This window comes from Prionailurus bengalensis, chromosome F2 (assembly GCF_016509475.1).
Source record: "Prionailurus bengalensis isolate Pbe53 chromosome F2, Fcat_Pben_1.1_paternal_pri, whole genome shotgun sequence".
Lineage (NCBI taxonomy): Eukaryota > Metazoa > Chordata > Mammalia > Carnivora > Felidae > Prionailurus > Prionailurus bengalensis.
In genome coordinates this window covers 81854256-81876642 of record NC_057353.1, presented here as the reverse complement: position 1 = coordinate 81876642, position 22387 = coordinate 81854256, and the positions used below count along the sequence as shown (strand labels likewise).

Genomic DNA, 22387 nt, shown 5'->3' with positions numbered 1-22387 from the left:
GGAGACTGGCTGTCCCTGCAGCCGGTGTCCTCGTGTTCCTGAGCCCCCTTGGGCCAGGCCCGGCCCAGACGCTCAGTCGATGAGGCCGGCTGGGTGAACGGACATGGGAAGGCAGGCTCCAGGAAGATGAGGAAAGTCGTCCAAGGTCAGCCAAGCGGCCAGCAGTCCCTGGAGGCATGACCCAGGGTGCAGCTCCCACACAAACTCGTGTGTCCACACAGGGAGGTGGAGAACCCCAGGGAGGCGGGGGCTCGAGGCCACGGCCCGCACCCTTGAACTTGCCAGGTAACCCTGAAGGCCGGCTGGCCACGCAAGTCACGGGTGGCCAAGCAAGTGGCTCGCACCCGCCCCGTGGCCGGCTGCGGCCCCGACCTCCGTGGCCATCTGCCTCCATCTGCCCTCATTAGGCCTGGCAGCCACGTGCCCGCCCACTCCCTCCCCCTCCACCTGGCTCATCCGTCACTCCTGACAGCCCCGGCCCCGCAGGTTCTAGACAACGTGGGGAAGAGAAGGGGACAGGATGAGTGGGCAGGGGTCCCAGGGAACTCTAGCTCTTGTTGGGGGTTGGGGGGCCAGATTAGAAATCTCCAGGGCAAGAGATTGGCTCCAACCCACACACAGAGAGAGAAAAGGTAGAAGCCAGCCGGCCTCCTGCTGGAGACAGGCTCCCTAGCCAAGTTCGGTGCCACCCCAGGGCCTTTGCACATGCTCCTCTCACTGCCCAGTGCTCTTCCTCTGACCTTCGCAGGGCTGGCTCTTCCCTCAGCTTAGATGTCACCACCTCACAGAGACCCTCCCTGAACACTGAGTCTGAGCCAGCCCCTTATCTCTCTGCCCCCTCATCTCCTTTTGAGACTTTCCAGGGTCCCAGCCCTCCCCCTACCCAGGGGCTCTCTCTTTTGTCGTCTATGTGGTTACGTTGATTTCTACCACATCAGCTCCCTGCTTTCAATCTTCTCCCCAAGCGTGTGCACATCTGATGCACCCTAAACACGGATTTCCTCCTTCCGGCCCCACCTCTGTTGTGCTGTTACTGCTCCAACACCACCCATGGCTCACAGCTCCCACGTAAATAAGTCCTCACGCCACCACAGCCTAATTCCTGCCCCACTGAGGCTTGACCCCAGTCACAGGCTGAGCCCTGACCCTGGTGAGGCTAGGAACACGGTTTCAGGCACATCACAGAAACACCACCAGCAACAACCGTGCTTTATGGAAGCCCGTACGTGCCAGGCCACGCTGAGTGCTGTGAATATCTCACGGAGCTCGGTCCCCGCTGCAGCTCGGAGGCAGACAGCATCGCCCCCTCACAGATGTGACTCAGAGCAGTTACTCAACCTTCCAGCGGTCAGCGGCACGGCTGGCATCTGACATTCTGCTTCCACGCAGAGCTCGGGCGGGAGTGGGGGACACCTGAGCCCTGTCTCCCTTCCCTCCTTGCCCTGGCCTGGGATCTCATCTGTCCCTGGCTCCTGGGGTGTGACCACAGCACCCCATCCATACCCCGGCTCTGGACTCCAGTCCCTTGTGGCCACTCCATACCGCAGGATTCCCGGCGCGTCCACCTGCTCAGACCCGGATCCCCACGCCTGCCCAACCCCATCCCGCCCCAGCCCAGCCCAGCCCACCTCTGCCACCACCCCACCTGCCAGCTGGGCTCTTGTGCCGCCACTCCTGCTGGGATCCCTCCGAGACACCAATCCCACACCGTTCTCCAGCCCCCCCACAGCCCCCCGGCTCCCCACTGCCCTCAGGACGCAGCCCCAGCTCGCCGCAGCCCCGGCCTTGCCACGGCGTCCGCACCCCTGCCCCCTGAGCCCCACCTTGTCTCCCGCTTGCTTTCTGCCGTCCTCACTGTGCCCAGGACGACTGTCACTCCTCTCCTCTAAGCTCAGCTGCTGAACTCCTGCTCACCCCTCAGGGCCCCACTCCAAACCTCCTCTTCATATGCGCCTCCCGAACCACCCCCCCCAGGAGGGAAGGAGGCGGCTGCCGTGTCCCCCGCCTGTCTGAACACACATCCGTCCCCCGCATCGGACCCCGTGCTCCTCCAGGACGGGACTAGACCTGGCACGGGCCGCACCCCCGGCACTCACAGGGCTCGGACGGGCTGATGGGGTGCGCGGCAGCTCAGTCCCTCCCGCTCAGGATCTCTGGGGTCACCCCTCGCTGGGGCCAGAGCCGGCCGGGAAAGGAGAGGGAGACGCTGGCAGGCGAGCACGGGGTGGGGGTAGAGCCCACCCCAGCGCTTCTGGCGCTCTGACTCGGAGCTCACCCCGTGCCCTTGAGGGGGTCACACGATCAGGCAGAGCCAACTCTGGCACCGTCTTACAGATGAGGAAACCGAGGCTCGCCGTGGCCAGGCAGCTTGCCCTCGGTCCCGCGGCCAGTGGGGAAGAACTCCCGTACCTTCAGCCTCAACTCCTTTCAGGGGGACGGGGACGGGGTCCCACCTTTACACACACAGACACGCTGGGTCCGCAGCTGCCGACCCCCCTAGCAAACAAAACCTCAAACTGTTCACAGACCGAGACTCTGTGCTCCCGTCTGCCCGCCCCAGCACAGAGGCCTCCGGACGCTTGCCCCTGGAGGCACCCGGCGCAGGTCGGTGTTCCGGGAGAAGTCCGGGACACCAAGCCCTCCGCTCCTGGTTTCACAGCACCACCACCCACCCCTCACTGGAGCTCGGCCCCCCGGCCCGGACACCGCCTTTCTGTGGGAGGCTCTGTCCGCAGCACACGGGGGCCCTCCCACGCTGCAGACCCTGGTGGAGGAGACCCCCCCCCCCCATCAACCGGTCGCCCCCTCACAGTCACCCTGAGTAACACACGGCCACTTCCGTTCTATAGGAGGGGAAACAGAGGCTCCGAGGGGTGGAAGGCCAGGCCAGAGTCACTGTGTGTCAGGGCCAAGCCAGGGTTTCAACACTAACTCCAGGCACGCATCCCACTCCGGAACCCTCCCCTGCCCCGTGCCTTCCTCCTCACACTCCAGAGAATGAGCAGCCACCTGGGGGTCCTGTTTGCTCTGGCCTCGCAGGGAACTCAGAAAGCCCCCAGCCCCACTGGTGACAGAAGGGGCCTGCTGCTTTAGTGCTGACGACTACCTATGCAGACAGTCTCCTCTTCCAGGGAGCCCCCAGGATGGCCCTGGCTCCTGCCTGCAGGACCCTGGCCCAGAACCAGCAACACCAACAGCCCTGTCACAGGGACAGCCGGATGGGGGAGGGTACACTGAGGTCAGGCCCAAAAGCAGAGACCCCCGTCCAGCCAGACTTGCCCCAGGACCTAGGGCCTTCCCCAGGAAGGCTGTAGACCCTGAGGGCACGCTCCCCAGGCCTCAGTTTCCCTGCCTGTTAATGGAAGGTTTACGGCAATGACCTCTAAGGTCCTGTCCAGCTCCATCCCCATCAGGGACCCTGGCTGACAACGTCACTCTCCGAACCCACGTCCCACTGGACAAAGGGGGTGGTGGGCAGAACATTCCCAGAAAGGCCTGGAGCTATTTTCCACACGGAACCCAGGGGTTCCTGAGGGCAGATCTGTGATACCCCCATCCGATGAGGGCCTGCTACCCCAGACACCCAGGAAAGCCCCGTCCCCCCTCCCCACGGTCCGTCCTCCACATCTGCTGCTCAGTGATCCTTCCCCACCGGGCCTGGACCCAGGGTCTCTGTGGGCAAAGACCCCAGCCCCTTCCCTCCTCGGGGGGCCCAGTGGATAGGGGGGCTTCCTGGGACCCCGTGAATGGAGCCCGGCACTGGGCAAGACGGCCCATCAGCTCCAGTGGGCCAAGCCCAGCACCCAGGGCTCCAGCCTGGGAGCTGGCCCCAGATGCCGTCGCCATAGAAACCGGCAGCCCCCACAAGAATCACGGGAACAAAAGGGAGGCCCCTGAGATGATGGGGCCTTCCCCAGGAGGGCTGGGGACCGGGGCCAGACCCAGCACCCTCAGGCACTCCAGGACTCCTACCTGGGGACACGGCTGCCTCCAGAGGCCAGGGTCTACTTGGGGAGGTTGGGGAAGGTCTCCCATTTAGGTGGCAGCTCCTCCCTCTCCCAGGCGGGCCAGCACCCTGCCCCCCAGCTGAGGGGGACGCCGACCAGGTGAAGGGGGACGCCAGCTCCGCCAGGCCAAGCCTTCCCCTCCGGGCCCCCAAAAGCCTGGGCCCAGCCTGCCCGGCTCCCCGAAGGGTCGGTTCCCTCCAAGGCCCCAAGCCCCCAAGGAGAGTGGGGAAGACTCACCCATCAGTCACTGGGGGGGGGGGGGGGGGGGGAGGGGAGAGGTGCCCAGCCCCTCCCCGGCCAGTCCCCAACTCCACACCGCCACCCACCCGGCTCCCACCCGCCGTCTCCAGAGGCCGGCCCCGGCCAGGCCGCGGGGGGCGGCCGGGCGCACGGCCCCGGGCAGGGATGAGTCCGGCCCCTCCCGCGCCAGTCCTGCGCCGGAAGCGCCCGCCCCGCGCCCCCCGCGCCCCCCGCGCCCGTCGCCCCCGCGCGGCCCGGCCGGGGTCTCACCGCGTCGGCGCTGAGCTGGGCTAAGATGGCGAAGGTGGAGAGCCGGTCACAGAGGCAGCGCGTCCGGAGGGCGTCGAGGGGCACCGTGCGGCAGCCGCGCCACGACCAGGGCCCGAGCTGCGGGGGGGCGGGGGAGGAGGGCCTGGGGGGGGGCGGGACACACGGGGAGGGGGGGACAGGGGCGGCGTGAGCGGCGGGCGGCCGGCGGCCCGGCCCCCTGTCCCCGCCGGCCCGCGCCCGCACCTGCGCCCGCAGCCGCGCGCCCGCCCCGCCGCCGGCCCCCGGAGCCCCGCGCCCCATGGCCGCCGCCGAGCCACGGGAGAGCGAGTCGCGGGAGCGCGGGGCTCCGGGCCCTGGCCCCGCGCCCGGAGAGCGCCCCGCCCGCCGCGCCCCCAGCGCCGGAGCCGAGCGGAGCCGGAGCCGGAGCCGGAGCCGAGCCCGAGCCCGAGCCGGACCCGGAGCCCGAGCCGGAACCGGAGCCCGAGCCGGAGCCGGAGCCGGAGCCCGAGCCGGAGCCGAGCCCGAGCCGAGCCCGAGCCGAGCCGGGGGCGGCGGGCGGGGCGGGGGCGCGCCGGGAGGGGTGCCGGGGCCGCCCCCGCTACTCCGCCCCCGGAGCCCGGCGCGGCGCTGGTGACCTTGGGACCGCCCCCGCCCCGCATCCACCTCCGCCGGGCTGGTCGCCCCCCGGTGTGCGCCGCCCGAGGCCTGGGACAGAACGGCCTCCCCGCTGTCTAGAGGCCCCTCGTTGCGCCTTGCCATTTAAACACGGGGACTGAAGGACTCCGGCGCTCTGCGCACCGGTCGCTGTGGATGCGAGTCCCCCACCCTTCAAGGCCGGCCCGCGGGTCCGGGAACTTAGGAGCCTCCGGCCGGCACACCTGGTCCTGGGCTGGGCCTGCCTTCCCTCTGCCTGCCGGCCCCGCCCGGCAGAAGGCGCCCATGGGGCGCGGGCCCCGGGTTGGGGAAGGGGGCTCCGGGAGGTCTGAGGGGGCCAGACTGCAACTCGGCACTTGAGGCCCCACAAAGCTGCGCGTGCCCTGCCTCTGAAGCCGGAGCCGCAAAAGGCCTGCCCTCTCCCCAAGTAACTCGGCCCCCGTGCCTGCCCCCAGGACTTTCGGGGAACATTCTAGGTCTCGGCGGCAGCGAGGGCCTTCCCAAGGCCTGCCCCGGAGTCCCGCTTCAGCTCCACTTCCTCGGAGCCCGAGGGAGCCACCGAATGCCTCCAGAACCTTCCGCTCGCCTGCTTCCCCCCCCCCCCCCCCCAGCCAGCTCTCCTGTGTGCGGGGCAGGCTGGGGGCCGAGCCGCTCCCTGCCCAGTGCTCCCCACAGGAGCCCTGACCACGCGCGCGTGCACGCACACACACTCACACACACCCCCCCCCCCCGAGTGCCACTCTGCTAGCTGTGTCCTAGCTGTGTCACCTCGGGGAAGGTTCCCGTCCTCAGCCCTAGCTCGCTCCCTCAGCTCTAAAACCGGGGGGCAGGACAGCCCAGAGGGTGAACACTCTTGAGGCGCCCGGCACAGGGCTGGCGTCTGCAGGGGTGCTCAGGCTCCGGAGCTGCAGGGACCAGAGAGCCCAGAGTCTGTGGAATTGGAGATGTTACACAACCCCCTTCCAGAGCTTCAGGCCCAGGGGAGAAGGGATATACTCGGAGCTGGGCCGGAAGCCAGGGGCTGGGCCTTTGTCCGTGGTCCTCCCTCGGGGAAGGACACGCCCCCTCGGTACCTTGGAGGAGAACTGAGGCCGGAGGGGGCTAGGCCCAGGAGCCGGCCCTAGGCTCTGCGGCCTGCATCGGGGCTCTGTGGCCCCGGAGCCCCCACCCCCAACCCTGTGCTCCAGCCAGACTGCTCAGTCTCTGAGTTCAGTGAGAAAAGAGGACGCCCCCAAGGGTTGGGGCCCTCCATAAAATAAACGCAGGAGTAAGCCATTAGCCCTGGGGGAGCGTGAGGGGGGGGGCAAAAATCAAGGCCTACTGAGGCTACGGCAGACACCTCTCCTCTTCCTTCCTCCCGAGAGGGAAAGACCCCTCACCGCAAACGAGAACTGACGACGCACGATGGCAGGAATGCCAAGGGAGTCCCGGAGCTCCCAGTGACACCCCAGGTCCAGCCTGGTCCTCCCCACACCATTGGTCAGAGGTTTGTCAGGGCCTCGCTGGGGTGCCCTGGTGCACCCCACGCCCCCCCCCTGCGTTCCCCAGCACCGCGCAGGACAGGGCTGCGGGGCGCGAGGCCCTGGCTGACCCCAGCCTCTGCTCCTGCCGTCTGTCCCCGCTCCTAGCAGGAGCGGCCTGTTCTCACGCCCGGGGCTGCATGCGTAGCTACAGCCTTCCAAGCGCAAGCCACTGACCGGACCCCGAGACGGCCGACGGCACAGGCAACGCGCTCCGAGAGAGAGTCCCGCAGGCCGTTCCCGTCTGGAGACAGAGCCCGACTGCTTGTCCGTGACATTAGCCCGGCAGCTGCTCGGAAGAGCAGGCGTCTGGGGCCGGCCTCCCGGGTTCGGGTCACGGCTGTGCTTCTCACGATTCAGGCCCGGACACTGCCTCTGCTCTCGTGAACTGAGCAGAGTCGGGCAGGGGGGTGGGGGTGGGGGAGAGACCTGGAACCCGGCTCTCTGCCTGGGAGGGCCAGGCGGGGACAGCTCCCTGAGGCCTGGGGTGAGAGGAGTCGGGCTGGCTGGGGCCGGCAGCCTGGCAGGTTCCCAGCCGGTGCTGGAGAGTCTGCAGGGCGCCAGGCTGATAGCTGCAGGCCACCTCCTGGGAGAATGGCCTCGAAGGGCTCTTGATGAGGACGCTAATTAGCTTATCAGCCTCTCAGAGGAGGGGGTGAGGGGCCGCTGCCCACTTTGCCTGCCCGGCAGCCTCGGGCCACGGAGGGCACAAGAAAACACCCACGCCCGCTTCAGAGAACCTCCCTTCGGGCTGGCAGTCCAGGAGGCCGGCAGCTGGTGGCGGATCTGGAAGGCGCCGGACCTGGAACCAGGGGGCTGGGGCTCATCCAGACCCCGCAGGGCCACGGTGCACGCTCCCTCGGCTGCGCCTCTCCCCGGCTCGGGCAGGCCCCCGTGGCCTGTATCAGGCTTGGGCTCCTGACATGCAGCACAGGGACAGGGACCGTCTTCCGGCTCCCTCTCACACATGGATGATAACCGCGCCCTGTGCGTTTTGTTTTAAGCTTTGCAGTAACCCTCAGCTCCACTGTGTAGATAAAGAAGCTGAAGCCCAGAGTGGAGAGAGAGGTGGCCCGCCCAAGGCCCCAGCCCAGGCCAGGGAAAGAGGTTGCTCCGATGGTCAGCCAAGCCTGCCGTGCTGCCCTTCACGCCAGCCAAGGACTGACATCGAGCAAGACAGGTGGCTGGGCGGTCCCTGACCCGAGCACCCCGTCGGCATCTTAGGCACCCCCCGACCTGGGAAAGGCCAGGGAGTTCTCGGCCCTTCTGGCGGCAAAACCTCTAGGAGGCATCTTCTTATACCTCAACACCTGGGAGCTCTTGCCACATGTGACCGGAATCCTTCCTGCCTCGGGGACACCTGTTCTCATCTCTGCAACACGGGCAGGTCATTGCCTCCTCCTGCACACAGCGACCGCACTGGGAGACCGTTTGCTGCCTCTTGTCTGAGCTTCAGAAACTCGGAATACTGGGTCATGGAGCCAACCCCCCACCTCCCTGAGCCCAGGCCTGAGGAATCTGGGTCACTGACACCTGCCCCTCCCCTCACCAGCCCCAGGGTGACAGAAGGAGCTGGGGCAGTGGCACCCCCCAGGACCAGGAGGGCAGGGGGGTCCAGGGGTTAGAGCAGGAGCCCCTCCCTGCCTGGCTTGAGGGGGTCGCTGGGCCCCTCGGATCAGGGGTCCCCTAAAACGGCTATGTCTCCTCCATCAGACCAGGGCTCCCAGGGCAGAGCCACGCCTCCCTCGTCACACCACCACGTGCTGCGAGGCCAGGCTGGTTCTGCCCCTATGGCCCCCACGGCCACCACGGCTACCATGGCCACCATGGCCACGGCCAGCTCCCAGCCCCCGCAGCCAGGCCGTCCCTGACCCACAGCTTCTGTCTCCAGGGACCTTCTCCCATCACACGCTCCACACTGCTCACGGCTTCGGGGTCCTGTTCGGCCTCCTCCTCTGGGAGGGCAGGCCCGGGCCCAGCCGCTCGGCGTCGGCACGCGGTGGGGGTGGGACAGCCCTCTGCCCCTCTAAGCTCTCGCTGCCAGAGGTCAGCCTCCAGGCCCCGCCGCCTCCCTCCCGTACCTGCAGCCGGCCACTCGGCAGACCCCACTGGCCTCCGTGTAAACGGCACCAAAGTCTGAACGCCGCTCGCCGCCCCCCGAGGCACCACCCTGGTGGGACCCCCACCGAATCTCCCGGCCACTGTGGCCGCTGCCCCCCACAGTGCCAGTGCCACGTCGTCCTCTGCTCAAGCTCCCCCAACCCCCTCCTCCCTCAAGGACCCCCACCCTCCCTGAGCTGACCCAGCACTCTGACCCTCCAGGGCTCCCCTCTGGCTACTTCTGGGCGCTGGACCCCAGCTCCCAGTGCAAACCCCCACCTCGTTTCATGCTTAGTTCAGTGGGGGGGGCCACCACCTCGTCCCTGCGTCCCACGCCAGAGCGCCTCAGAGAAGACAGGCTGTCTCCCATCCGCCACGGGCCTGGTCCCCAGCCTGGCTCAGGCAGCACCCCCAAGGCACCTCCCCGGGGCCCCAGGGTGGGTGGGAGCCAAGGGGTGTCAGAGACCCTGGGAGGAGGCTCAGCCCACGAGGGGGGAATGGGGCAGCCAAGGCCGGTCCCCCCTTGGGCAGATCCCATCCTGGCCACTCGGAGCTGAGGTGCCCCTCCTGTGAAGTGGGCACAGATCCTCACCCAGCACCCTGTTCGGGGAGACACAGGGACACACGGCCCGCAGGCCTGGCGCTCTCACGGTATATCAGGGGACGGTGATGGGGAGGGTGTGCCGAGAGCCCCCACCCCCACCCCCGTCCACTGCTCCACCCACTGCTCCAACCAGGGCATTCGCTGCTGGTTCACGATGCCTCCTGCCAGCCCACGAAGCAGCTCTGTTACAGGACTGTGCCCAGCAGGGTCCCCTGGGGTTTGATGGGCTAATTCGCACCAGAGTGTAAATGACTCACGGGTGTCCTCCCACACAACAGGAAGAAGGGAAGAAGCCAGAGTGGCACAGCACAGCCGGATGGGGCAACAGGGAGCAGGCAAAGTGTCTCTGCAGGTGGGGGCTTCTAGGGGCTCCTCAAGGCTTCTCAGCCTGGCCTTGGAGGTCCTCAACAGCCAGGCCTCGACTTGTGCTCCCCAAACCGACTATGCCAGGCACAGGCCCTGCTAAAGGATGCCTCACCCATCAGGAGGCCCACCTCCCACCTCTGCCTATTGACTTTTGAGCCATAGATCAAGGCTCGTGCTGAGTCTCCTCCTCCAGGGAGCCTGCCGGGATAGCCTATGAATTCCTGAGCATTGTGCCTGACCCCTCCTTCGGGTCCTGCCCTGCTTCTGTGCTGAGACTCCCCTCCTGGGTCCTACCTCACCCAGCAACCAGAGCTCATCATGACTCCCAAGCCCCCTGGGCCCGGCGGGAACCGCTGATGACCCAGAACACAGCTGCCCTCTCCTGCTTCCGGGCCTTGGTTGTGGCCGGTGCCTCTGACCACACGTCCTCCCGTCCCCTGGCTGACTCACTTGGTCCTCCAGGGGTCCCCAGAGCCCCTGCTGCCTCTGGGAGGTCTCTGTGAGCGCCCCCGCCCCTTCCGTGCCCAGCCCCTGTCTGCTGCCAGCTTGTGGGAACCAGCAGGGCTGGCTGAATCTGCTGCCCCGGGGCTTGGCCCACATCAGCCCCGTCCTGTCTTGGTTCAGGGCCTGGGAACAACGCCCGTGGTCCTGAGGGGACCCTGGTGTCTGTGACCCGTAGACCCGGGGGGATGGACACCCGCCTGACCCGGGCCTTGCTAAGTGAGCCGCCAGGTGAGGCCCGTGCTCCTGCCTGCGGGGCCGCCTCTCCTGGTGCTGACAGCGTCTGGGCCTCGTGGCTACAGCACCCGTGGCCGCTCTCGTTCCTCACGACGCCCGGTGCCAGCCTCCCCGCCCCCTCCTGGCGCAGCGGGCCCGCCTGCCCCGGAAACGCGGCTCTGCCCACGGTCTGGACTCTCGTCCTCACCCTCTCTCTCCACCCACCCAGGCGACCAGGGTCCCCGGAGAGGCCGGGGCCCTGGGCTCCCCAGCCCTGCGAGAAAGTGACCGGGCCTCAGAGGCCAGGCTCCCGCCGACCCGTTCCCCTCCCTGGCCCCTCCCAGGTCGGGGGCCGCCACCCTAAGGTCCTGCCTGAGCCTGTCGCTTCCCTCAGAACTTCCCCTGGTGCTCATCCAGCCAAGCCGTCCGTCGTGTCACCTACGCCTGCCAACCGAGGGGCCACTGCCCTGACGCCCAGCCCCGCTCATGCTCCAACCACGGGCTCCGTCGCTGGTCATCCGGGAAGCGTCTCCCCGGCCTGCGTGTGCGGGCCCTGAGCTGAGTGTCCCCTGACTGCGACAGATCCCACGCCCGGCCACCCGCCACAGCCAGGCCCGGTCACCTCCAAGATGCCCTCACCGCTGCCCCCACCCTACGGTACCAGCAACATCGCCGCGTCGCCGCCACGTCGCCGCCACGCTATTTCCAGCCACGCCGTCCGCGTGCATGGGGCCGCCGCCGCCGTGGCGCACGAGAATGACGCCACCACACGGCCACCGGGGCCACCGCCACCACCAGCAGCAGCATCGAAGCCATGGATGCCACCGTATCTGTCCCCTCGCGACGGCGTCAGTCCCGCCACACCCGCGACCGCCGGCCGTCCAGCCCTCGCGGCCACCGTCTCCACCCGCCGCCACCAACAGCGCACTCGTCACCACCACGGTCACCGCCGCGGCTGTGGCCGCACGGTCCCCGGTGTCACCTCCACCGTTAGCATCACCATCACGCCCGCCATCACCGCCTCAGAACCAGCCGCACGACCAAGACGGACGCTGGCTCGCAACCCCCGTCACCGACACGCAACGGCGTCTCCTGGGCACCCGCCACATCCGGGGCGCTGCGGAGGCGGAACCCTCACGTCCCGCCAGCCAGGACAGAGGCGCAGGCGGCCGCACCACTGCCGTGGCCAACCCCGGACCCCACGCCGTCGCCGCGGCCTGCCCCTGACCCCACCTTCCAGGGAATCACCTGACTCCCAAAGGCCCGTGATTCAGGCCACCTCACGGCCATCCCACCACCCCCACTTCTAAGGGCCTCTGCAGCGAGGCGTAGAAAGGAGGGCGGACAGCCACGGCCCCTGGCCGGCCACCTGGGCGTCCTTCCCGGGCCTGCCCCGCATGTGGCCGGCCCACGGGCAGGCAAGCAGGCAGTCACCGCCCCCCAGGGCCCCCAGCAGGGGCATGAGGCCGGGGCCACCGGGAAGTGGGACTAAGACCTTTCTGCCACAGAAAACGAACAGTTGCGCCCCGGCAGAGGGAAGCAAGTGTCTCACGGGAGGAAGGTCACCTCCCAAGTCCACCCCATGGCACGGACGCCTGCCTCAGTTCCTTTGCACGTGCTGCACCAGGGCCAAGAGAGCCTCTGCCACCCGCCTCCGGGTTTTGCGCCCAGCCCAGGAGCCCCCTACCGGGAAGCCTGTCCCCCACCGCTTTGGCCCCTCGCCCCGGCCCCCCCCCCCCGAGGGCACGTGCTGTCCCCACTGGGCACCGTGCCAGCTAGTGACACAAGCCCCCTGGAGTAGGGTAAGGATGGCACCTACTCACCGGTTATTTCCCGGCCCCACAATCTGTGCTCGACACACATCACCTCGCTTCAGAACTGTAGCAACCCGTTTACAGATGTGGAAACTGAGGCTCAAGGAGACGACAGGCTCGTCCACGGCGACCCCATTAGTAAGAAATGGGGCCGAGATCTGAGTCCAGGCTGCGGCAGATCAGATGCCTGCCCCTGCCCCCCGTTAGCTGCTGTGTCGTGGTAGGACCCTGGTGGGCACCCCAGACACGTGGGCGTGGGCGTGGACAGGGACGGATGCCCACGCAGGGCAGCCGGTGGTGTGGGTGGGCCTGGGAGGCCGTGGAGAGCGGGGCTCCCAGGAGGAGGAAGGAGACTGGGCTCCAGCGGGAGGCGGCAGGATGGGGTCTGGGCAGCGGGCAGCCCCCAACCCTGACCCCTCCTCCGGGGAGGGTGATGTGGGGCCACAGGGCTAGTGGGGTGAGCCTCACTGTGAATGCAGAGTCTCGGCAGGGCACGCGTGGAGGGGCAGAGGGACGGGTGAACGGAGCCCCGCTAGGAGCACCCTAGAGCAACTGTGTGCTCGTCAGGCCCAGGCCCTCCCCAGAGCCCCCTGCTCTGTCCCCACACGCACCCCTTCCTGCGCCAGCATGGCCCCACAAGGCAGCTCCCCCTTCACCCCGAGGCACCCACCCCTCCAGCCCAGGGTCCTAGCGCCAGCACGGCTTCCTGTGGGCCCACCCCCTCCTCCCCGAGGGTGACTCCGGGCCCCTTTTCCTCACTCCCCACCTGCCCCCAAGGCAGGGCCTGGCACGGGCTCACGGAGCAGGGCCTGTGGGGTGGGGGCGCTGAGGGAAGCGGCCCCGCCTGGTCCCAGGCCCCTCCTCCAAGGCCTCTGGCTGCTCGGTCACGTGACCAGGGACAGGCAAGGTGGTTGACTCAATCTGCACCCACAGCCACCCTATCTCCCACCCCTACAGGCCTCCCACCCCGGCCAGCCACGTGCCACCCAGTGTGACCCCACTCTACCAGGCAGATCCCGTGAGCCCCGGGGCCTGCCCTCCCTGACTTGCCACCTTGGCCCCCCTCCCCTTCGCTACGCTCACCGGGCCGCCTGCGGGTGTGGAGACGCTAGACGCCGGACAACAAAGGGGGACCCGGTCACAGCTGGACACAGCCCAGCAGGAGGCTCGCAGGCCCTGACCCTTCTTCCAGGAAAGGCCCCCGCCCCCAGATGCCCCCTCCACGCCAACGCCCGCGGGTCCTCGGGCACGTGTCTGCCACCCCCACGGTGCCCCCGGCAGGTTCCACCCCTTCCCCTGCGGAAGCTCTTCTCCAGACACGCCTCACCAGCACTGTCACAGGCCGAGCAGCAGCTGGCAGTGCTCTCCCTAGCAGAGAAGGAAAGGAGAGCAGGGGAGGGGGCTGGGGGAGGGGGCGGGCCAGGGGAGGGCTGGGGCCAGGGCCAGCTCTGGGCCTCCACTGGCAGTTTCCACCCTCTGCCGTCGCCTGGGAGGCGCCTGGTGGGGGCTGGGGGCTGGTGGGCACTCATCTTGTCCATCGCACGGTCAAGGCAACTGAGGCCGGGGCTTGCGTGGCCAGTGTGAGCAGAGCCAGGGATCCCTGAGCTGGAGGGAGGGGCCATCCTGACCAGCCAGCCGTGGCTATTGGACCCCCACAGGCCCCCAGTCGTTGGGGCAAGCAGGTCCAAGAGGACCCCCAGTGGGGACAACTTGGAGCCGTGTCATGGGCAAGCTCAGGTCCTTTGACCCTGCCTTCCCGGGAGGGCCCCTCTCACCCCATATGTGAGAGTGGGATGGGGGTGGGCTCACCCGGGTGGATATCCTATTGGGTGGGTGCTACGGGGGCACCTTGATGGCAGGACATTGTCACCGAAGTCAGACCACGCTGGGCAGATTGGATGCAGGAAAGATGTGTTCAGGGAATGAGTGAGTGAATGAATGAATGAATGAATGAACAAATTTTCAGTCCCCTGAGGATGAGGGGACCCCCTTCAGTGGGGCACATGCCAGCAGCCTCCTCTGTTCACCTCCTGAGGATCCCTGGCAGGGGAAACTCTTGGGCAGCAGAGGAGACCCTGCCCTGGGGCGGGGCCCACATCCTGCAGGGGGAGAGGCAACCAGGAAGCGGGAGCTCGGGGCCCCTAGGACTTGCTGCTAACTGGGGTCTGAGCTGGGAAGTGGTGGACAGGAGTGCGGGTGTAGGAGAATGCGCGGGAAGGTCTCTGAGCCTCCCAGAGCAGGCGGCGTTTGAGGCAAGAGCAGAGCTGGGCACAGATGGGCTGAGAGTCCCGGCTGCCCCGAGGGGGGGGGGCGCGAGGGGGCCCGTGGGGTGCAGAGCAGTGGCTGGGGCAGCCAGGCTGTGAGCCGGGGTGCAGGACACAGGAGCTGTCGGTGGGCCACGACCTGGGGACCTGTCCGCCCCCTCCAGCTCCCGGCCCTGCAAGGAGACGCAGCAGCCCCTTCGGGAGAGGGCAGGCCCACAGGAGGGCTCCGCCAGCTCCCTACCCCCCAAGAACAAAGTCGGGGGAGACTCAGAGGAGGGAAGGGCACTGGGGAAGGGGCTGGGCAGAGTCCAGGGCTGCGGAGGGTGGGTGGTTTCGCCATCCCCTCCCATCTACCCCCCGCCTGCCTCCTCTGCTCCCATCAGAAACCAGCCTTCGTGGGAGGAATCCATCTGGGAACCAGCCGCTGACAACGACCCGGGGGCCCTGCCAACTCTCCCTTCCGCTCTCGCCCCCCCCCCCCCCCCCCGCGGCCTGCCCCTCACTGCTCTCTCCAAGGAAACCAAGGATAGGGGCAAGGCTCTTAAAGAGACCAGGACACACACACAGGTGCAGGGACCCCAGGGAAGGGGCCGGGCCCCGGGGCCTGAGTATCCCTGTGTGGCAGGGCCGGGGAGGGGCGGGGGCTGGGGGCTGCAGCACAGACCGGCATGGGCCGAGGGGGGGCCCCCGCTTGTCAGACAGCACCCCGGGTCTGCCTCCCCGGCAGACCGAGAGCTTGTGTGAGCAAACAAGGCACATCGGAAGAGCCTGCAGTGGGGTCAGGCTTTAAGACAGGAGCCCCACGGAGCGTGCAGGACGCCGGCCTCTCGGCCAGCCTGTCCCCGTGTCCGCCGTGCCGGCTCAGGTGGCAGAGAGTAAGGGTGCCAAGAGCCACGGCACGAGGGAACCCCCAACCCGGTGGGATTCCCAGAGCCTCCACGGCCGATGTGAGCGTGGGTCCCGGAGCTGGGGACGCGGTGGGGGTGGCACCCGGCCCTTCCCGGGGCCCCTGCGTGGCAGGCCCCCAGCAGACACCCCCAAACGCTGGCGTCGCAGGAGGAGCCCTCTCGGAGAGCCCCTGCCCCCGGCCGGCACGCTGGGCCTCGGCGTACCACAAGCAGGTCAGGGCAAAGCCCACGTTCTCCGAGGATCCCACCAGCTCTGACTCTCCCGCTCTAAGTCAGCGACGGCCGAGGAGGACAGCAGCGGCTGGCTCAGGAGCACAGGGCCCAGGTCCCAGGAGGTGCTCCGGGCCTTCGCGAGCCCCCATCACCCTCCGGCCCACCCATCCCGCGCTCATCAGAGTCCTGAACGGAGCTCTGCGAGAACCCCTCTCTCTCCCTAACACCCCCACTCCGCAGGCCCTCGCTGCTGCCGGGGCCGGGCCGGCGGAGGGCTGCGGGGGACGGCCCCGAGCCACGCTGCCGGCTGAGGCCCCGGAGCGGGCGATCGGGGTCTTCGGCGGGGAGGGCGGGATTCGGCCACATGACTGGGGCTGCTGGGGCAAGGGGGACTCCAGGGGTCGGTCAGGGCCCATGTTTACAGAGACGTCAGGCGTGGGCGTCGAGCCTTCGTGTGGAAGTGTGTGTAGCTGGGGGCGAGGCAGGTGGAGCGTCTGTACTGTGGGTGGAACCCTCTGACTCATTTTTTCTAAGACAAGCGAGTCACATGGTCAACTGTCGCATGTGTCTGGAGGAGGCGGTGGCCCTGCAAGCATATGACACACGTTTCGTTATATGTGCACAGGCACGAGTGATTTCAGATAAGACACAGGGGCAGGGCTCAGAGCGACCAGGGTCAGGGCTCAGCACGCGAGCAGGGGCAGGGCTCAGAGGGTGACCAGAATCAGGGCCTGGAGTGTGACCAGGGATCGGGGCTCAGAGTGTGACCAGGGTCAGGGCGCAGAGGGTGACCAGGGGTCAGGGTTCAGAATGACCAGGGTTAGGGCTCAGAGCGACCAGGGTCAGGGCTCAGCACGCGAGCAGGGTCAGGGCTCAGAGTGTGACCAGGGTCAAGGCTCAGAGTGTGACCAGGGTCAGGGCTCGGAGTGTGACCAGGGTCAAGGCTCAGTGTTTGATGAAAGTCAGGGCTCAGCAGGTGACCCGTGTTAAGGCTCCATCTGTGATCAGGGCAGGGCTCAGTCTTGGATCGAGAAATCACTCTCTCTCAGCTGTGGCCACTGGCTCCCTCTCCCCCAGGCCCCCACCCACAATCCTGCAGATGCCTGGCACTCTTTCTCATCCCGCCTGCACACGCAGGTCCACGCCAGCACAGACTCAATTCCTGGGCACACGGGTGGAAGCGGACCGGGGCCCCTGCCCCTGGACCCTGTTTCAGGTCACCTAGGAAAACCTGGGCTCTCGCGAGCCCACTCACGTGGTGAGGAGCCGCCCACCCGGCCATGGAAGGAGAGGTGTCTGGGGCAGAGCAGAGGGGGGCCCGGGGGACAGAGCCAGCTCCCTCCAACCCCCACCCCCCCAGCCTCTGACCCTCCCCCGTGGGCCCCGGCTGCCCAGTCCTGGATCAGACGCCTCAGCTCCCCACCCCGAGCCTTCAGCTGAGTCACAGGCCTCTAGGAGGCTCGGCTTCCTCAGAGGTGACAGGCACTGTCACCCAGGGCTCCCAGGGCCATGCCCAGGACCAAACAGGGAGCCGTGTGCAAATGCCGTCCATGGGGCCCTGGGCCCCAGGCACAGATGTGATCCCAAGCATCCAGAGGTGACCAGGGATGGGTGGGGCATGTTGGAGCAGTGGGCAGGCCCCCCCCCCCCACAGCTGAAGGAGGATGGGCAGGTGGAGTTCACGGCCAGAGGTGAGAAGTGGGGACCTGGCCACAGTGCTCTCCCTGCCCCCACCCAGCTCCTACCCGTGAGCGGGCGGACTCTGGCCACAGGATGGGAAGCCAGGGCTCTGGGAGTGGGGGGTCTACCCCAGGCCGCATAGCCACATGGTCCTCCTTGGCTGCATGAGGGCCCCCGGGACAGTGAACTGGACACACTCTGGGCTGGCCTGACCTCCCACAGCCTGCTGTCCAGGAAGGGCGAAGGGGATGAATCCCACCAGTCTGGAAAGTAATTTACTTCCCAGAGCTTAAAACTGTCTGGGGACTGGACGCCAAGGAAACAATCAGAAATGTGGGTGCCGCTGTCCGAGAGGGTGTCGTGTTTGTCCGGAGAAAGCGGAAGGCCCCTCCAGCGGGTGTCAGTCAGGTGCCCCGGGGGCTGCAGGTGGCCTCTCAACAGCCCCCGGGGAGCAGGATTCTAGCTGTGGGCAGGGGCCAGGCGCCATGGACTTGAAGTCACAGCACAACCCCACCGCCTGCAGACGTAAGGCTCTGGGGGCTGGTGGGGTGGGGGGCGCCGCAGGCCTGTGGGCCCCACCTCAGTCCAGTCAGACACAAGAGGCTGTGCTGCTTGTCAAACCTGGAGAGAAGCAGTGGGACAACGACCAGAGCCAGAGTGCCAACTCGCCAGGGCTGTAGGTGACCCAGCCCCCACTCAGGCCTGTCCCCACGCCCCAGGCCCAGGGCAGGAAAGGCCGGTGACGTCTGCTGAGTGGCCCTGCACGCCCCCAGAGCAGAGACCTTGCGCGGCCTGTCCCTTTTGCCAAAATGCCTCTCTCCAGACACCCACGTGCACATGCTGTGCCAGGCCTCTGCTCAAACATCATCTCCTCAGAGAGGCTTCCCCACCTGCCACCAGATCCATCTGGCTTTGCTCCTTGGCATGTGGCATGACCTGGCATTTTCATAGGAATCTATACATTCCTGCTTTGCTGTCCATCCTCGTTGGAGACAGGACAAGAGGACAAGGCTGAGGATACAGCAGTGTCTTCTCCATGGTCAGTAATCACTGGAGGATGGATGGGTGGATAGGTGGATGGATAGGGATAGACAGATGGGGATAGTTGGATGGATGGATGGGGTGGATGGGTGGATGGGTGGATGGATAGGTGGATGGGTGGATGGATGGGGATAGATGGGTGGGTGGGTAGATGGATAGATAGATGGCAGTGGATGGATGGATGGATGGATGGATGGATGGGGATGGATGGGTGGACGGATGGATGGGGCTAGCTAGATGGATGGATGGATGAATGGATGGATGGATGGATGGATGGATGGATAGGCGGATGGGTGGATGTGTAGATGGATGGACGGATGGATGGATGGATGGATATATGGATGGATGGATGGATGGATGGATGGATGGATGGGGTGGATGGATCCATGGTGGATGGATAAATGGATGGATGAATGGATGGGGATAGATGGGTGGGTGGGTGGATGGGTAGATAGATGGCAGTGGATGGATGGATGGATAGATGGATGGATGGATGGATGGATAGATTGGGATGGATGGATGGTGCATGGATAGATGGATGGATGGATTGATAGTGGTGGATGGATGGGTGGACAGATGGATGGATGGATGGGGATGGATGGGTGGACGGATGGATGAGGATGGATGGGTGGATGGATGGATAGGTGGATGGGTAGATGTGTGGATGGATGGATGGATGGATGGATGGATGGATGGATGGGTGGATGGATGGGGATAGATGGGTGGACGGATGGATGGGGCTAGCTAGATGGATGGATGGATGAATGGATGGATGGATGGATGGATAGGCGGATGGGTGGATGTGTAGATGGATGGACGGATGGACGGATGGATGGATGGATATATGGATGGATGGATGGATGGATGGATGGGGTGGATGGATCCATGGTGGATGGATAAATGGATGGATGGATGGATGGGGATAGATGGGTGGGTGGGTGGATGGATAGATAGATGGCAGTGGATGGATGGATGGATGGATGGATGGATAGATTGGGATGGATGGATGGTGCATGGATAGATGGATGGATGGATTGATAGTGGTGGATGGATGGATGGGCAGATGGATGGATGGATGGGTGGACAGATGGATGGATGGATGGGGATGGATGGGTGGACGGATGGATGGGGATGGATGGGTGGATGGATGGATAGGTGGATGGGTAGATGTGTGGATGGATGGATGGATGGATGGATGGGTGGATGGATGGGGATAGATGGGTGGGTGGGTGGGTGGATGGATAGATAGATGGGAGTGGATGGATGGATGGATAGATAGATTGGGATGGGTGGACGGATGGATGGATGGATGGATGGATAGATGGATGGAGCTATCTGGATGGGTGGACGGATGGATGGATGGATGGGTTGGTGGGTGGGTGGATGGATGGATGGATGGTTGGCTGGCTGGATGGGTGGATGGATGGATGGATGGATGGGGATAGATGGGTAGGTGGGTAGATGGATAGATAGATGGGAGTGGATGGATGGATGGATGGATAGATTGGGATGGATGGATGGATGGATGGGGCTAGGTGGATGGGTGGATGGATGGATGGATAGATGGATGGATGGATGGATGGATGGATGGATGGGTGAATGGTGCATGGATAGATGGATGGATGCATTGATAGGGGTGGATGGATGGATGGATGATGATACCATCTCAACAACTTCCATAGTTTCTGACACAACCACTGCCACAAACTGGCACCACCCTGTCTGTTTTCCAGCCACCTGCTCTTCCTGGCCACACCTCACGTGCCACCTGTACCTTCCAAATTCCATGTTTTTGCTCAAGTTATGCTTCTGCGTCCCCTCCTCTGCCAGGCAAACCTGTCTTACTTTAGTGTCAGCTCCTCCGGGAGGCTTCCTGACCTCCCAGGACACACATTTATCACCGCACCGCCCAGAGCACAAGGGATCACCGCACATACCCCCAGGCGCAGCGGACCAGGCTGCACACACTCATGCTCCTGGCCGGCCTAGGGCAGGGGTGCAGGGAAGCCTAAGAGAAGGTGGTGCCAGGGCTGAGAGAGGCGGGTGGTGGCAGTGTCATCCAACTTCCTGACCACACCCTCCCCAGCAGGGGAGGCCTAGCTGCCCCCAGGCTCACCTGGCCCACCGGGATCCAGCCACCAAGCTCTCTCCCGCACCATGTGCCCCCAGTTCTGACCCTCCTCTGGAGGCTGCTCCCTCTCTGGGGCCTTTGCACAAACTCTTCCCTGGGAGGGCTGGGAGGCGGGCTGGGGTGGGGGGCTCCAAGCTGCCTCAGAGCCAGACCTGGGCAGTGGGGGATCATTCAAGACAGACGGACGGGACGACACGGCCTCCAACCTGAAACCGCAGCCCTCCCCTGCGGGTCAGCGCCGCCCCCCCGCCCCAGTCCACCCTGGAGGCCCCCCCCAGGCCACAACGTCCACGTGAACTTACACATCTGTCTCGTCCCACAGGATACAGGTCTGGTTGGTGGTGCCCTGGGGGAGAGAGAGGAGTCAGGGTCATGTGCCCACCCTCCAGGCCCCACCCAAGGTCACTGCCGGGACCCACCCCCAGGCATGCTAGGCAGGTGCTGGGACTGTGTGATTGCCCCAAGAGGTGGAGTTTGAGGAGGAGGAAACTGAGGCCCAGAGTGGGGAAGGGACTGGCCCAGCCCCCAAGCCCAGCTGCATGGCCTTGAGCAGCTCTTGTCCCCTCTCTGAGCAGCTCCCGGCAGCAATGGCTGCGGCCCGTCTCTGGGTGCCCAGGCGACCAGCCTAGCTTAATACAAATGGTGGAAGAGGGAGACCCCTCCCCAGGGGCCCTGAGGGGTAAGCGAGCAGGAATGAGCAAACGCGCCTGTCCTGCAGGCCTGGCGTGCCAGCACTGGGACCACGGAGGTGAGAGCGGCAGGGTCCGGGGGCCCTCGTGAGGGGTGGTGCGCTCTAAGCACTGGTGGTAATTGCTCAGTTCTCAGCCAAGCCTCTAGCTCACATCTGATAAGGGAGAGAGCCCAGGCACAGAGAGGTTGAGCAACTTGCCCAAGGCCACACAGTGGGAAAGAACAGGGCTACAGGAGAGGACTGAAATCTGTCTCCCGCATAAGCTCGCTGTGTGAGCCTGGGCAAATCGCTATACGTCTCTGAGCTGCAGTTTCTCCTCCCTCGTTCGGGGATCAAAGCGGCTCTCCTGCGAGGCCGACGTGAGACCCAAGGAGGCCATGGGATCCCCCTGGGATCAGGTGGGAGGAATCAGGCACACGTACACAGACGTACACGCGTCAAGGGCACTCACGTTATACACGTGGGCAAACTCGATCTCCAAGGGCGTGAGCAGGGAGCGAGGCGGGGGTTTCACGGTCACTGAGATGACCTTGGAGTTCAGCACAGTCGTGTTCCTGGGGCAGAGCCAGCAGGCCGCGTCAGCGAGCCTTCCCCGAGACCCAGGCCCACCCCGGAACGCCACCCGCAGGCCCGCACCCCTCGCTCGGCCCCGTCCCTCCCAGGCTAGGCCCCCCACCTCTGCAGGGCCAGGAAGCTGCCCAGGTTTCTGTAGAGCACGGTGCCCACCACGAACACAGATGAGTCGTCAGCCTCTGGAAGAGGGTGCCGCGGTCACCTCTCCCGGCCGCCCCCGCCTGGACCTTGCTCCGGCGAGGGAAGTGTGTGTCCCCAGGCGGAGGCCTGGGCTCCTGGGTCATGTCCACCCCCATCACGCGCACAGCGCTGCACTCGGAGAGCTGGGGTGGCTGCCTAGGTCCCTCTAAGTGACCCCTGAGGGCTGGGGGGGGGGGGGGGCGGGCAGGGCAGGCCTCCCGTCCCAGGAGCCAGAGCGGCAGCTGTGCGCCTCCAGGCGGACCCCTCCCCTCCCTGAGGTGAAGGTCCCTGGTCCATTCAGCAAAGGTTGTCTGGGAGCCTCCAAATGCAGGAAGGGCAGGGAAGGCTTCCTGGAGGAGGCGGACCTCAGGAACACGGAGAGGAAACGACCGCTGGCCTGGTCCTTGAGGCAGC

At 66.1% G+C, this 22387-nt stretch overlaps 1 protein-coding gene across 14 annotated transcripts in view; it reads right to left on the bottom strand.

Moving 5' to 3' along the window:
* ADGRB1 (adhesion G protein-coupled receptor B1) overlaps nucleotides 1-22387 on the bottom strand; it is an 81017-nt gene that overhangs the window by 26803 nt on the left and 31827 nt on the right. For all 14 annotated transcript variants that reach the window (XM_043601908.1, XM_043601910.1, XM_043601915.1 and 11 more), the window contains exons 15-18: nucleotides 21897-21972; nucleotides 21672-21774; nucleotides 20832-20875; nucleotides 4518-4659 (exon numbers count right to left, since the gene is read on the bottom strand). In XM_043601908.1, the coding sequence (XP_043457843.1) occupies nucleotides 4518-4659; nucleotides 20832-20875; nucleotides 21672-21774; nucleotides 21897-21972 (365 nt within the window). The remainder of the gene's footprint in view (nucleotides 1-4517; nucleotides 4660-20831; nucleotides 20876-21671; nucleotides 21775-21896; nucleotides 21973-22387) is intronic.